This window comes from Salvelinus namaycush, chromosome 13 (genome assembly GCF_016432855.1).
Source record: "Salvelinus namaycush isolate Seneca chromosome 13, SaNama_1.0, whole genome shotgun sequence".
Taxonomy (NCBI): domain Eukaryota; kingdom Metazoa; phylum Chordata; class Actinopteri; order Salmoniformes; family Salmonidae; genus Salvelinus; species Salvelinus namaycush.
In genome coordinates, this window is record NC_052319.1 from 22,014,501 (window position 1) to 22,031,746 (window position 17,246).

The window sequence follows — 17,246 nt, forward strand, 5'->3', positions numbered from 1 at the left end:
AGGTCCTAAACGATATCATAACCGCCATCGATAAAAGACAGTACTGTGCAGCCGTCTTCATCGACCTGGCCAAGGCTTTCGACTCTGTCAATCACTGCATTCTTATCGGCAGACTCAACAGCCTTGGCTTCTCAAATGACTGCCTCGCCTACTACTTCTCAGATAGAGTTCAGTGTGTCAAATCGGAGGGCCTGTTGTCCGGACCTCTGGCAGTCTCTATGGGGGTGCCGCAGGGCTCAATTCTCAGGCCGACTCTCTTCTCTGTATATATCAATGATGTCGCTCTTGCTGCTGGTGATTCTCCGATCCACCTCTACGCAGACGAAACCATTCTGTATACTTCTGGTCTTTCTTTGGACACTGTGTTAACAAACCTCCAAACGAGCTTCAACTCCATACAACACTCCTTCCGTGGCCTCCAACTGCTTTTAAATGCTAGTAAAACTAAGTGCATGCTCTTCAACCGATTGCTGCCCGCACCCTCCCGCCCGACTAGCATCACTACTCTGGATGGTTCTGACTTAGAATATGTGGACAACTACAAATACCTAGGTGTCTGGTTAGACTGTAAACTCTCCTTCCAGACTCACATTAAGCATCTCCAATCCAAAGTTAAATCTAGAATCGGCTTCCTATTTCGCAAACAAAGCCTCCTTCACTCATGCCGCCAAACATACCCTCGTAAAATTGACTATCCTGCCGATCCTTGACTTTGGCGATGTCATTTACAAAATAGCCTCCAACACTCTACTCAGCAAACTGGATGTAGTCTATCACAGTGCCATCCGTTTTATCACCAAAGCCCCATATACTACCCACCACTGCGACCTGTATGACCTTGTTGGCTGGCCCTCACTACATATCCGTCGCCAAACCCACTGGCTCCAGGTCATCTATAAGTCTTTGCTAGGTAAAGCCCCGCCTTATCTCAGCTCACTGGTCACCATAGAAACACCCACCCGTAGCACGCGCTCCAGCAGGTATATTGCACTGGTCATCCCCAAAGCCAACACTTCCTTTGGCCGCCTTTCCTTCTAGTTCTTTGCTGCCAATGACTGGAACGAATTGCAAAAATCATCGAAGCTGGAGTCTTATATCTCCCTCTCTAACTTTAAGCATCAGCTATCAGAGCAGCTTACCAATCACTGTACCTGTACACAGCCAATCTGTAAATAGCACACCCAACTACCTCATCCCCATATTTGTACTTACCCTCTTGCTCTTTTGCACCCCAGTATCTCTACTTGCACTTCATCATCTGCACATATATCACTCCAGTATTAATGCTAAATTGTAATTATTTTTGCCTCTAGGGCCTATTTATTGCCTACCTCCCTACTCTTCTACATTTGCACACACTGTACATAGATCTTTCTAATTTTATTTTATTTTGTGTTATTGACTGTATGTTTGTTTATGTGTAACTTTGTGTTGTTGTAGCACTGTTTTGCTTTATCTTGGCCAGGTCCCAGTTGTAAATTAGAACTTGTTATCAACTGGCCTACCTGGTTAAACAAAGATGAAATAAAAATAAAATACAATATATATATAAATCTGGCACAACCTAATCATCATAAAGCAAAAATAAAAATATCACCTATTGGAAAGATACTACAAAAAAATATATGTAAACATCCATGCTATTTGGCTCTGAACAGACAGCACATGGTGGCAGACAATTTGACCACTGTGACTGATAGAAAACTGAGGAAAACACTGACTAGATAGAGACTCAGTGAGCACAGTCTGGCTGTAGACACCAGTCATCAGAGGCAAACTTGGCTGCCCAGAGAGGACAGGCTGTGCTCACTCCGCTCCGGGGGACGGGTAGAGACAGAGCTGCATTTCCTATTACACTGTGACAAATAATCAGACCTAAGAGAAATCTTTCTTTCCCAAAATTATCATTCAGTATAAAGAATTTAAAAAATAATAATAATGTATTGGGTGAAAAGCCAAATATATGTCCCCTTGCCACAACCTGAGTGAAAATTGTAATGTAATGTCAATAATATTTCCCATTTTGGTTTTGTTTTGACTTTCATACCATGTCATGTGGCTTCTCAGTCATGTTGAGACTCGTCTACTACTATTGCTTTAATGTATTAATATTCTCATTAATATTGTTGTTGTAGTTGCTGTTAATAGTAATCCCATTTCCACTACTATTAGTATTACTACTATTGTTGGTCCCACCATTTTTTGTTATATGTATACTTTGACAATGTAAGTAATTTAACATGCCATGTCAATAGTCTACTGAATTGAATTGTGAGAGAGAGAGAGTTAAGTTAATTAAGGACCACAGAGACTGTTTCTCTACTATATTGTAACATGATAAATCTGTCAAACTCTTGGCCTCATGGGGCAGCGTGTTCAGTAGAGTTAAATTAAAGGTGACAGCAGCATGAGTAATGTCTGTGAAATAAATCGAATAAAGAGATTCGGAACATGAACACTTCTAATTCAAATTGAAGTGGGTTACAATAGATGTACTGAAAACACACTGGAAACACCCTCTGCTCTGATATGGTCGTCATGATCTATTTTGTGTTGTTATAGGTTCAACAAAACATAGTGTATCTTTCTTTACATTGTCATGGAAACAAACAGCACACTATCACCGATTTCACCTTTGCATATGGTTTCAGTAGGCCTATAATGTAAACGTACAAAGTAGCATCTAAGAGGCACAGATGTCTGTTAGTGAGAAACGACCTATGCTTTGTGGTTTGCAGCAGCAGTGAATGAGTTATTGAGAAGATTGTGATTGTGTCCAGCTACTGGCAGCCTCCTCTGCTCTACTCCCTTCTGCCCCGTGCCCCGTGCCCCCTGTGGGTTCCAGCAGAGAGGGACAATGCTGTAGCCACATCAAGTCCGTAGCCACATCAAGCATACTGATCCAAATGCAACACAACGCACAGTCAAAACTACCCCTTCCAGGACACACGCCAGGATCCCAACCACAGCCACAGCGCCCGCCATTTCAGACATTTGGCACTCGCTTTCACAGATCAAAACAACTTCTCCCAGCAGAGTCACAGGGAGTCACACAGTAGAGTGGCGGGTCATTTAGTGTAGAAGAAAAAAGACACAAAAATAACATTTTCTACCAAAAGTGCCCAACTGATCTCCATGTGACCTGAGCGTGGGTTTACTAAATGGATTTCTCCACATGGGAGATTATAAGGCAAATGGGATTTTTAATTGTTAGATGTAAAACACAATATTGCAGCAGTTGGATGCTTAGATTCATAATTTTAGTGTGTTCAGTAGCATATTACATGGCAGAAAGCCTTTTAAGACATTTACATAATTCATTGTGGACTTAAAAAACAATTTCTTCCACAAATAATGGGGATAATTTTTGCCCCCTGCAAGACAACCTTGGACAGCCTCAGTTTGTTTACTGCAAGAAGCTGCAAAATGCATTTGCCATTTAGGGAGGAAGTGAGTGCTTGAATAAAATAAAATAAAATAAAATAAACAGATTAAAGAAAAAAAGAAAGCTCATTCTGATTCATCTCTCTCCAGATATCGTGAACTAAAATACAACCTTACTATCAGCTTGAGAGAGGAAATTCATAGCCGGGATGATATAACAATTCACACTTAACTGAATTCTTGGCAAAGCTCTTGGGAAAACCAATTAGACCCACAGATTTCCAATACATTACAGGCTTTAACTAAACCAGCGAATGAAAAGACTACATTAGGATTGATTAGAATCATATGGCCCCATTATCCTGAGCATCCTTTATTAAGACATAGTGAGATGGGAGCAGAGTAATCATAGGGATGGATTATTAAGACAAAACTAGACGATAGCAGAGTAATCATACACTCTTAGAATAAAGGGTTTCAAAAGGGTTCTGCGGCTGTCCCCATAGGAGAACCCTTTTTGGTTCCAGGTAGAACACTTGACTTCCATGTAGAACCCTCTGTGGAAAGGGTTTCACAAAAAAAACAAAAGGGTTCTACCTGGAACCAAAAGGGTTCTTCAAAAGGGTTATCCTATGGGGACAGCAGAAGAACCGTTTTAAGTTCTAGATAGCACCTTTTTTTCTAAGAGTGTATGATGGAGCTGATGGTATCTCATCCACTAAGCATGGCAAGTATCACTGAGATGTTCGCAGACACTCTTTAAAGGGACAATCTGCAGTTCAAACAATAACAATGCAGTCACCAATGTTTTGGTACACTAGAATTCCTAGACAGAGCTATGGATGCAAGAACAGACAATCCATGAGAAATTACAGTTTTAACCATGTTTTGAGGATATATAGTACAATAACATTGTTTACAAACAAGGAAGTTATACAAACTTCTATTTTGGGTTCTGAAGGTGTATGACAGTTGAACTAAGCACAAGAGGCATTTTTATAAAGTTATATTCTTTAAGAATCAATAGGTATTCAGTATTCGCCAAAGTTTGGACACACCTACTCACTCCAGGGTTTTTCTTTATTAAGACATCAAAACTATGAAATAACACATATGGAATCATCTTAAACAAATAAAAATATATTTTATATTCTTTAAAGTAGCCACCCTTTGCCTTGACACCACATATGCTGAGCACTTGTTGGGTGCTTTTCCTTCACTCTGCGGTCCAGCTCATCCCAAACCATCTCAATTGGGTTGAGGTCTGGTGATTGTGGAGGCCAGGTCATCTGATGCAGCACCATCACTCTACTTCTTGGTCAAATAGCCCTTACACAGCCTGGAGATGTATTTTGGGTCGTTGTCCTGTTGAAAAACAAATGATAGTACCACCAAGCGCAAACTAGATGGGATGGCGTATCACTGCAGAATGCTGTTTTTTAAATGTCTTTATTTCACCTTTATTTAACCAGGTAGGTCAGTTGAGAACAAGTTCTTATTTACGACTGCGACCTAGCCAAGATAAAGCAAAGCAGTGCGACAAAAACAACACCGAGTTACACATGGGATAAACAAACGTACAGTCAATAACACAATGGAGAAATATATATACACAATGTGTGCAAATGTAGTAAGATAAGGGAGGTAAGGCAATAAATAAGCCATAGTTGTGAAATAATTACAATTTAGCAATTAAACACTGGAGTGATAGATGTGCAAGTAGAGATACTGGGGTGCAAAAGAGCAACAATAAATAACAGTATGGGGATGAGGTAGTTGGGTGGGCTATTTACAGATGGGCTGTGCACAGGTGCTGTGATCAGACAGCTGATGCTTAAAGTTAGAGGGAGAAAAGTCTCCAGCTTCAGTGATTTTTGCAATTAGTTCTGGAAGGAAAGGTGGCCAAAGTAGGATTTGGCGATGACCAGTGCAATATACCTGCTGGAGCACGTGCTACGGGTGTGTGTTGCTCTGGTGACCAGTGAGCTGAGATAAGGCGGGGCTTTACCTAGCAAAGACTTATAGATGACCTGGAAACAGTGGGTTTGGAGACGAATATGAAGCGAGGGCCAGTCAACGAGAGCATACAGGTCGCAGTGGTGGTAGTATATGAGGCTTTGGTGACAAAACGGATGGCACTGTGATAGCAAATTGGATGCAGTCTGAGTAGAGTGTGGGAGGCTATTTTGTAAATGACATCGCCGAAGTCAAGGATCGGTAGGATAGTCAGTTTTACGAGGGTATGTTTAGCAGCATGAGTGAAGGAGGCTTTGTTTGCCGAAATAGGAAGCCGATTATTGATTTAATTTTGGATTGGAGATGCTTAATGTGAGTCTGGAAGGAGAGTTTACGGTCTAACCAGACACCTAGGTATTTGTAGTTGTCCACATATTCTAAGTCAGAACCGTCCAGAGTAGGGATGCTGGATGGGCAGGCAGGTGCGGGCAGCAATTGGTTGAAGAGCATGCACTTAGTTTTACTAGCATTTAAAAGGAGTTGGAGGCCACGGAAGGAGTGCTGTATGGCGTTGAAGCTCGTTTGGAGGTTTGTTAACACAGTGTCCAAAGAAAGACCAGAAGTATACAGAATGGTGTCGTCTGTGTAGAGGTGGATCAGAGAATCACCAGCAGCAAGAGCGACATAATTGATATATACAGAGAAGAGCGTCGGCCCGAGAATTGAGCCCTGTGGCACCCCCATAGAGACTGCCAGAGGTCCGGACAACAGGCACTCCAATTTGACAAACTGAACTCTGTCAGAGAAGTAGTTGGTGAACCAGGCGAGGCAGTCATTTGAGAAACCAAGGCTGTTGAGTCTGCCGATAAGAATGCAGTGATTGACAGAGTCGAAAGCCTTGGCCAGGTCGATGAAGACGGCTGCACAGTACTGTCTTTTATCGATGGCGGTTATGATATCGTTTAGGACCTTGAGGGTTGCTGAGGTGCACCCATGACCAGCTCGGAAACCAGATTGCATAGTGGAGAAGGTACGGTGGGATTCGAAATGGTCGGTGATCTGTTTGTTAACTTGGCTTTCGAAGATTTTAGAAGGGCAGGATAGATGTAGGTCTGTAACAGTTTGGATCTAGAGTGTCTCCCACTTTGAAGAGGGGTTGACCGCGGCAGCTTTCCAATCTTTAGGGATCTCAGACGATATGAAAGAGAGGTTGAATAGGCTAGAAATAGAGGTTGCAACAATTGCGGCCGATAATTTTAGAGAGACAGTGTCCAGATTGTCTAGCCCAGCTGTGTTAGTCATGCTGGTTAAGTGTGCCTTGAATTCTAAATAAATCAACAACAGTGTCACCAGCAAAGCACCCCACACCATCACACCTCCTCCATGCTTCACGGTGGTAAACACATCCGGAGATCATCCGTTCACCTACTCTGCGTCTCACAAAGACACGACGGTTAGAACCAAATATCTCTAATTTGGACATATAGGGGTTGGGGTGGACTGTGCAGAGAGCAACAGAGTGTTTGTGCTGTACTGCACATCTTCTTGTACAATCAACTCCCAAGATGGTCGTCAGATCAGAACAGAGCAGAAAGGGTTGCATTGGCTATTTAACAACCTCCACACACCACGTTCCATAAACACTGTCAAAACAGTCACACTTTGCAACAACCATGTCAGAGTGTGGTTAAGTGACATGGTTCCCCAGGGGCCTCTAACTAACTAGCACGTGTATCCAGCATATGATGGCTGTCTGGGGGAGTGTGGCGTGTCGTGTCAAGTGTGCGAGGAGAGATATGGGGAGTGGGAGTGTAGTATGCATGTGTGTGTGTGTGTGTGTGTGTGTGTGTGTGTGTGTGTGTGTGTGTGTGTGTGTGTGTGTGTGTGTGTGTGTGTATGTGTGTGTGCGCAGGCGTGCCAGGAGAGACAGTGTGAGTGGGAGTAGTGTTGACAGCAGAGTGAGTTCTTGGGTGTAGGAGGGTGTTCATAACCTCTGGGTCATCCCATACACACACACACACAGCAGCCAACAAACACATAGAGACACATAGAAAGGACACCATGTCTAATGCAATCATGTTGGATCTGTGTCCAACAAGTGAGTAATGTTTAATAAATCAGCCAAGAATTTGCTCTGTTGCCAGGTATAGAACCCGATCTCGATCTTGTTCTGAAATTGTTCACAGGTTACATATCCTTTCTTTGATTGAATTGTAATAACGTCACACAGAGATAAATGTTCTGGTACAAGCAAGAGCTCTTTATAAGCCTGCAAAGTAGCCAGCTGAATTTGATTCACTTGTGACAGCTTGGCTTGTTTACTTTGTTAAAAGGCTTTCTGACAGTAAAAGCCTTTCTATCTTGACAGACATTCATCTCTGTGCTAACAAATGGTCTTACATGGGTGGCCAGCTCCCTTCACCTCATAAAGTCTGCCGGGCAATCCATCACACACACACACACACACAGAGAGAACAATTAAGAGATAAATATGAAAGCCCTCCACCCCAATAGACGCCCCTGGCCTGGATCTGCAGTTGATGGACGATTATTACATTTTTTTCACTGTTCTGTGGAGTGACAGATTAATGCATTAGCCACCAGAGCTGGCGGGAGAGGACACTGCCTTAGACACTCGAGTGGACATGAATCCTAACCTTTATATACCCACATTGACAGAATTAAAAAATACTTTTTTTAACAGAAAGACAGCCTCTATTGAATAAGAAGTAGTGTCTCTGTCTCGCCGCAAATATACTAGGAATACACAAGAGGGCTTGGCAGCTACAAAGGCAGCTTGGAAAGCCCACCAAATTTGTTCTCAGTAATTGCAGAATTAGACAACAGACAGTTGAGGGAAAGGAAACTCAAACTCTCGAGCGTATTCCAGATCCGTTCATCTCATGCAATTTGATGGAATCCCTGTAGTTGGTACACTAAAACAACATGAATGGACAGCCGGATAGACAGACAGACATCATCATTCTGCCACCACAATCTTCCTTTACCTAATCCAGTAAAGTGTTTAGGGTAGCTTGTTGAGTTGACTAATATCAGATTTGCTGGGCATCAGGGTTATGATGGAAACAGAGTTTAAGAGTCATGCAATTTGTTGATCCTGGTGATCAGTACGATCTAGTCTAGGAGGTCTACTCTATGATGGCTGTTGTGTTAGTGTGACCCCAGATATCCTTCAGAAAGACCGGGCCTGGTAGGGTCCCATAGCAAAACAGAGTGCAAAGCTTTTGAATTAATATCTAATAGGAGATTATAGACAACTCTTTATTTCAGTATTCAAATCACCACAGTTTAATTAGAATGAGAGAGATTATGTTTTCTCTCAGTTCTGCGCAGGCCTCTATCGTCAGTAAGTTAATGCCTTTTGTTGACGTTCAAATCCCAAACCATAACAAACCACTGGCAGTTGACCTTGGGGTCGGTCCGATAACCTTGGAAACCAAAACTATTTAGTTGGAGTAAACGTTTTTTGGAGCCTTATGTTACAGTTTGGCTTCTGGGGGAAGAACTTTACTTAATTACATTACATTTCCATCAGAAATAGAAAACAAATGTGAGAAATGCTTTTTCTCATTCGTACGTTAATTGAGCATGGTGTTGATGGCTCCCCTCAGGGGCTAACTAGTTAATGAGGTATGAATGACAAATTGTGTTGAAGGCACCTGTCTGTCATTACAGACACAAACAAGTGAAATAGTTACCCTGCAGACAATATAACTGTTAGATAGCAGGGTGCTGTTTATGCTAATTCTACTGTATTTCACAGATTATGTATATTCATTGAGTGAATGGACATTTTCACCACATACTAAGTACTTCTAACTTGGCTACTAACATGGTAGGACTGAGAAAGCATCCTTTTTGGCAGATTCAATGAACAGTGGTGTATCAGGAAAGCCACAGCATCTGTTGCATGCAATAACAATGATCCAAATGTCCCAGACAAACAATGCTAATAGACAGCATGGACCGTGCCCAACTCAGGTAAAAGGCCAAGTGGGTGTGTCACAGCCTGAGTATTCAGATGCTTCCCGCCAGATGATCTTCCATTCTCCTTTCCCACACAGGGGAACGTTCTGACGTCCCTCCCTCCCTCCTCCTATCCCTCTCCCCCACCCTCCTCCTATCCCTCTCCCTCGCTCTCTCCCCCTCCCTCCTCTCCCTCCCCTCCAGAGACCTCAGGATATTATCAGACACAGCAGATTGCTCCAGTTTATTTTCCCAAATTCCACCAAAAATGTTTTGTTTTGTTTAGTCTGACCCCTCTCTTCTCCTGTCTTCTTCTGACTTGGTGGATTTCCCTTGGATTTTCATGTGGTTTGTGTGTGTGTGTGTGTGTGTGTGTGTGTGTGTGTGAGAGAGTGTGTGTGTGTGTGTGTGTGAGTGCTACTATGCCTCAGTGAAGCACATCCTTCCTCCAGAGTGAGCAGTGATAATGGAGGCCGGGGCCACTCCGGAGAGGGGAGAGAGAGAGGGCTGGGGCTAGGATGGGCTGGGCTGGACACACTACGTTGGGCTCGGACTGGGGTGTGGCTGGACACACTCAGGACCAGGGGGGTAATCGGCATGTCAAGCAGCCAGCCAGGCAGACATTTTAAAGGAGGTGTCTTTTCCGAAAACATCCAGGACGGCTAGAAATTTGGCAAAGGGGTCTGGTGAGGAGCATTACACCTGTTTCTTTGAAAAGGTGGGAGAGTGTGTGTGTTTGAGGACAAGAGTGAGGCTCACAGAGCAGGGACCACTATGACTCATTTTCTGCGACAAAGAGAGAGAGAATACCGCTCCCGCTACCTTTAACTCAACTGAAGTGCCAATAAAGTCCAACTCTTTCCCCTCCATCCATTATTTTCCTCCTTCCCCAGGCTCTGAGTGAGATAGCCAATCAGAAGTGACCATGCAGCCCCAGCAGCATCCCCACTAGCAGCCTGCTAACAACAGTCTGAGGAAAACTGAAGTGTTGGAGGAGCATTCAACACAATGACTGATGGATCCATCACAGGACCAGTCAAATCACACACAGGGGGCTCAAATTTTCACACCTCCCTTTTCTATCCGTTATCACGGCACAGAGAATTTTTACCATCTCTCTCTTCCTCTTGCTCTCTCTTGCTCTCTCTTGGTCTCTTTCACTCTCTCTTTCTCAAGAGGCTCTTTGGACGGTGACACGGCTTAAACGACAGCGTCATTATCCAGACAAGAACAGATAGCGAGACAATCCTGCCGGAGAAGACTAAACAATCCACTGCCTATTACAGCAGCTTCGGGTTGAGAGATGAGGAGAGGAGGGGAAAGAGGAGAAAAGGAGAGGAAGGGAAAGAGGAGAGAAGAGGAGGGAGGCAGAGATGGAGGCAAGAAGAAGATGGCTCTGCAACTTGGTTCACTGAGTTCACGAAGCAGGTGAACTGGCTTTAAGAGCGACAATTCTGAGAGGAAAATGTGCAATTTTCAACTAAAATGCCTCTTCTTCCTCTTCCATATTCACACACAACCCCAGTGGAAATCATCATGACAGCAGGCTGAAAATACAGACAACTCTTCCCCCCCCACCTCCAAATCAGTGGCCAAGTTGCTCTGAATTGTACAGCAAGCTTGATGGGGTTCACTGTTCCAAGTCAATTGCTCTCTGGTATGGACCCATAGCAGTAGAATGCATCTAGGTGCCTGGCATTATCATGGTTACCTCCTTGTTATAGGTGCTATTTTCTCTGTGGGTGGTGGAATGGTCAGGATGGATGACAGGGTAAAGCTGTACTAGTGGGCTGAACCAATCCTTTCTGAGTCTGAGGATGGTGTACTGTGTGTTCAGACAAACTAGGTCTGTGTCTGAAATGGAAACCTATTCCCTATGTAGTGCAATACTTTTGACCAGACACTAGGGAGTAGGGTGCCATTTCAGACACTGCCTAAGGATGGTCAGGCCCTCAACGGGACAGCCTGTTCCCAGATCTCTTTGCAGGTTGACGTGTATTGGGATGAGTCTTGTCCTGGAGGCAGAACTGAGCTATTTCCACTAGATGTGCCAGCTGTAAAGTCAAAATTGGCTACATTGTAAAAATTCCTGAAAACAAACATTAGCTTTTTGGTCTTAATTTAAGGTTACATGCTGACCAGACCGGACACGTCGCATGCGCGAGCGTCGCAAAATACATTTAGAAATCCCTGTTATTCAATTATTGCACCCACACTGCTCACGCGCGCCAAAGAGCGTCTACGACACCAAGGGCTAAAATAGAACTCATTCCTATTTCTGATGCAGATCGCACTGCAAGTCCTGCCTCTCCCATCTCCTCATTGGTTTATAGAAGCAGGTACCCACGTGCCATCTCCTCATTGGTTATACCCACGTGGGTGATTGAAAGACAAACTGTTTTGCCGGTAGTCGTGGTAATACTATGAAAGTTTAGATGCGATCACCATATAAGTTAAATGATGAAAAAGCCTGGAAGGAGGAGAGATGACTAGAAACGATTCGGTTGGCCGTTTTATGTGTGGATTAATTGTCGGAGAAGAGGTCCTTTTGCATTTCAGGTAAAATAACAACCCAATGTTTATATCCCAGGACAAATTAGCTAGCAACAGCAAGCTAGCTAAATAGGACAAATTAACGTTAGCTAGCAGGTGCAAGCTAACTAGCTAAATTGCCATACATGTTTAATGCTTTTCGACCTGTCCCCAAATTAATGCCATTAGTTCAGAGTTTGTTTTGATATTTTAACCTGCATGTCGTGATCGTGTTTGGTGTGGGGGGGCAAAATAAATGTATGCACGATAGCGCACGCGCGCAGCCGGTTTGGGTTCCGTGTTAGGGTTAGGAATTAGTGAAAGCAGTTGGTTAAGGTTATGGTTTGGTTTAAAATCAGAAATTATGACTTTGTGGCTATGCCAGCTAGTGACCACTCTGCAGAGCTACCTCCAGAACAAGATTCATGATGAAAGCGCTAACCTACAATCTGTTTGTGCTGTATAGCCAACTCCTATGGCCATGGAATGACAATGACCATAGAAGTTAGCAAGACAGCACAATCTGATCTGGGACCAGGCTATCACTGGGAGGCTCAGAGGAGAGATTAGGCTACTTGGCGTCTCCAGGGTGGAGGAATGGAGGTTCCGTGCCTCAGATCTCTGGATGGAATGTGAGAGGAGATGATTCTGAGGTGATACTCTGGCACCACCTCTTACCGTGCTAGATTATCCCTCCTACAGGCCTCATTTGATGGATAGATGTGAGATGTGATACTGGCCACTGGGACAGAGGTGACAGAGAGGATGATAATGACAGAGAGCCTTATCCAGTTTCTCTCTCCAACACCTTGAGTATGATAATGATCACGATCACGTTTGTCAACAACAACTGGGACAAACTCAGTGACGTGTCCAGTCCTTCAACAGCAATAGTGCACGGTGACTGTTACCTTTAAGTTCTACAGTCAGGGGCCTCACTGCCAGTTAGGGGACTTTTTTCGGCATGAGATCCGTTTTGGCGTTTAAGCCTTTTCAAAGCAGAGGGGCCTCCACGGTATAGCGGTTAACACACCGCCACCAGGAACATCTTAAGAGGATGGGGAAGGGGCCCCTAAATGAGGATGGAACACCATGCTCCAGTGAAGTGCACCAGCTTCAGAGGCTAGAAAGACCAAGAAGATGCCCCTGATCCCTTCTCCCTGCTCAGACACACACACACACACACACACACACACACACATTACCCCAGCCAGATTAAAAGGGCCCCCATCCCACCCCTCCACAAGGTGACTTGGCTCAGTGACCGCTCCACCACCCTACGATAAAACGTTCATCAATCACTGGGACTAATCTCAGGTTCAGCCTGACACCTTCATTGTTCCGGCATTTCTATAGCTGCTGCCTCCACATAAAGGGTTATACTGCCACCTATGCTAAGCAAATGGGCCGTCTGCTCTCCATCTGTGAGAGTCATCCTAAAGTGGGTAAAGTATGCCTTTGATGTGCAGTAGGCAGCACTGACATCAGTCTAAGGGTTATCTGGTAGCTGTAAGCACACTGAAGGTAGGTAGGTATGAATGGAGCTGAGTGAAAGGATATTTTTGATCCAGGTAACTTACCATTACAGATACTGAATAGGTCTTGAGAATGGCCTTGTGCTGAAACGGTGACATTGAATAGTCTTAACGATATCCCCTGCTCTTTTCTACTTTTCTACTGATTCATTCAAATCTGAAAATGGAATCATTCGAAAAAATATAGTCCTCCTTGGCTTCCAGCCCTCCACCTGTACCCCAGAGGACCTCATGATCACATTAATAAACTGGCCCCTGAAAGAACACCATTTCAGGTGATAATGCTGCATTGCAATAAAAAAGAGACTATAGGAGCTCCAGGAAACGTTCATATGACCCATTGATTTTAGAGAGGTTTGGGCATATTTCCAATAATAAGTAAAACCTCTAGCTATCCATTCACTATTTATTTCCGTCATTCTTTCCACACACTGAACAGAATTTATTTGACCAATCCATCTATTCATGGCCCTTGGAAAGGTTAACAAAAACACCTTCTCCTGAAATAAACAGCCATTTCAGTGTTATCCTCCCTCCGTCACTCTGCATGTCTAGATCTCACTATGGAGAACACCTTGTTTCTTAACCCGCTGAATAGATGAACAGAGAAGATAAAGGGGGTATCCCTGTACACAATGTTCTCTCTGTCTCTGTTATGTGCGTATTTGCGTGTGTGTAAACCAACCGACATGTGGAATTATTGAAGCTGGCAACCAGAAAGATTGAAATGAAAAGTGTTTATCTCCCTGTCTTACTGGTATGTCTGTCAAACGGTGCTGGCATCAACATAAAGCGTCTCTGTTTCTCTCTGTATAGCAGGGTTCTCCAACAGGTAGATCACAAGCTATCAGTAGCTCGCAGCCCACTTATGAGTAGCTCGCCAATCAATTCCCGAAAGTATGTGCATTTTTTCATGTGTTCCATTGCAAACTGTCGTAAACATAACGCGCCTGGCTACTATCCAATCAAAGCCACATTGACATTATCCTACCCCTGGCTACCTACTATTGGTTTAAACAGCCAATTCATTTCCAGCCATATTGCCCTTGTCTGTTTGTTGTCGATGCTAATGATAGCCGTCTTGTGGGTAGACAGAAAGACTTTCCCCAAAAACCTTCGCAATTAAGTGTTAACTGTTAAATACAAAGTAGGCTTACCTGACAGAACTATATCATGATTATTTGTATCAATTGGGTTGCCATTGTTTTGCAAACTGTCATGACATTTGCTGCAGCAGTAGGCCTAACAGCAGAAACATCGCTAGATTGACACATTTCCTCTCTTGTTAAATGTGCAATTAAAGGGGAATTACACAAAAAAATAAAAATTACTTCGTTTTTTCCCCCCAGACCTCAAAAACGGTCTTCAATTAAGCATTGACATCAACTCCGAACATCCACATCCGTTGCGTCTATGAATCATTTTTATATTAAGGGTAAAAAACTGAAACAAATCCAAAAACAGGAAAAAACAGAATTTGGGAAAATAAAAATGATAATTCTATGGGGCTGCCATGCCAAAATATTGTTTATTAACCACTATCTTACTAGGTACAGTATATTGACAGAAAACACATCTCTTGTACACCAAGGACCCGGTGAAGAGTTTCAGGGTAGAGGAGAAGAGAATAATGTGCCTATTTGAAAGCTATTAAAAAAATGTCGCTCGCGACATGTATAATCTTTTTTAAGTAGCTCTCCTGCTAGAAAAGGTTGGAGACCCCTGCTGTATAGCGTGATATGAGAGATGGCTATAGAGCTTGTCTGTACAAAGGGCTGCTCCTCCCTGTAACCTGTTAGGCTTGGAGTCTGTTCAGTCATTCTCTTCACTGATTTAATCATAATGGGTGTACAGTTTCACACTGATCCCTTTGGCAAAACATTCTTAGGTCAAACAATTTCATTCAAACTTTGGTTCAAGAAGAAGAGCCTTTAGGTCATGAAACTATGCATTATAGAGGTGAAGGGATTGAGAGTGTTATAAATGGGGGATCTAAGACCAATGTGATGTCGAGTAATAAAATGGGTTTAAGTCTACTATAAATAATCACGTTTGCATACATTCGTTAGAGGAAGGGCCTTGTGAATGGCTCTGTCCAATCAGGAGGGTGTGTACAGTGTACAGTATATTAAGACTTACCTTGGAAGGTGACCACAGGGTGTTCTCTCCGGGTACACTCCGGCCGGGATAGGTACTGGGGGGCGGGCGTGGGTGCGGGTGGGGAGGGCAGCATGGGTTTCTGGGACAGTGCGATGGGGAGGGGCAGCAGAAGCAGGGGGAGGAGCAACAGGCCAGGCACAGACAGGGGGGCAGCATTCCGTGGCAACGCTGCTGTCATGGTGATGGGGGCGGAGCCTTTCCTCTAACTGCCAAGGTGGGCCTCTGGGATACAACTGTGAGAAAAGAAGGGAAGAAAGAGAGAGAGTTCGAAAAAGAAGATGTGTTGCAAAGAGTCTGTGGTTGCATGATAACACTTCTGGTTCCTGACACATATGTACAATCCCGGAGACTGGGGTTTGATCCCAGCACCCACCCTGTTTCTCCCACTTGTCCCACTGCTTCTCTCACTTGCATATTTCTCCCTCTCCCTGTCTAAATAATGCGTCAAAATATGAAAAAGGCACTGCATCACAGTGCTAGAGGCATCACTACAGATCCGGGTTCGATCCCAGAGAAGACTGTAACTACCAATTGGATATCACGAAATTGGGGAGAAAAAGGGATATATATATATATATATATATATACACACACCACTATATACACTTTTTTTTATATTACCATTCAAAAGTTTGGGGTTACTTAAAAATGTCCTTGTTTTTGAAAGAAAAGTAAATTTTTTGTCCATTAAAATAACATCAAATTGATCAGAAATACGGTGTAGACATTGTTAATGTTGTAAATTACTATTGTAGCTAGAAACTGCAGATTTGTAATGGAATATCTACATAGGCGTACAGCAACCATCACTCCAAGTTTATCATTTTAAAAGGCTAATTGATCATTAGAAAACCCTTTTGCAATTATGTTAGCACAGCTGAAAAATGTTGTTCTGATTAAAGAAGCAATAAAACTGAGCTTCTTTAGACTAGTTGAGTATCTGGAGCATCAGAACTTGTGGGTTTGATTGCAGGCCCAAAATGGACAGAAACAAAGACCTTTCTTCTGAAACTCGTCAGTCTATTCTTGTTCTGAGAAATGAAGGCTATTCCATGTGAGAAATTGCCAAGGAACTGAAGATCTCGTACAACACTGTGTACTATTCCCTTCACAGAACAGCGCAAACTGGCTCTAACCAGAATAGAAAGAGGAGTGGGAGGCCCCGGTGCACAACTGAGCAAGAGGACAAGTACATTAGAGTGTCTAGTTTGAGAAACAGACGCCTCACAAGTCCTCAACTGGCAGCTTCATTAAATAGTACCCACAAAACACCAGTCTCAATGTCAACTGTGACTCCGGGATGATGGCCTTCTAGGCAGAGTTCCTCTGTCCAGTGTCTGTGTTCTTTTGCCCATCTTAATCTGTTCTTTTTATTGGCCAGTCTGAGATAAGGCTTTTTCTTTGAAACTCCGCAACTTTTCTTTGCAGCTTGTATTAGCTAACACAACGTGTCATTGGAACACAGGAGTGATGGTTGCTGATAATGGGCCTATGTCGATATTCCAAAAAAATCTGCCGTTTCCAGCTACAATAGTCATTTACAACATGAACAATGTCTACACTGTATTTCTGATCAATTTGATGTTATTTTAATGGACATAAAATGTGCTTTACTTTCAAAAACAAGGACATTTCTAAGTGACACCAAACTTTTGAACGGTGGTGTATATGAACATAAAACAAGTGAAAAAC

The 17,246-nt window shown here is 43.3% G+C and overlaps 1 protein-coding gene across 1 annotated transcript in view; it reads right to left on the reverse strand.

Moving 5' to 3' along the window:
* LOC120058330 (semaphorin-5B-like) overlaps nt 1-15,756 on the reverse strand; it is a 126,592-nt gene extending 110,836 nt beyond the window's left edge. Inside the window, exon 1 of the mRNA XM_039006914.1 lies at nt 15,534-15,756. Within this exon, the coding sequence (XP_038862842.1) occupies nt 15,534-15,732 (199 nt within the window). The 5' untranslated portion in view covers nt 15,733-15,756. The remainder of the gene's footprint in view (nt 1-15,533) is intronic.
* Nucleotides 15,757-17,246: the final 1,490 nt, after the last annotated feature.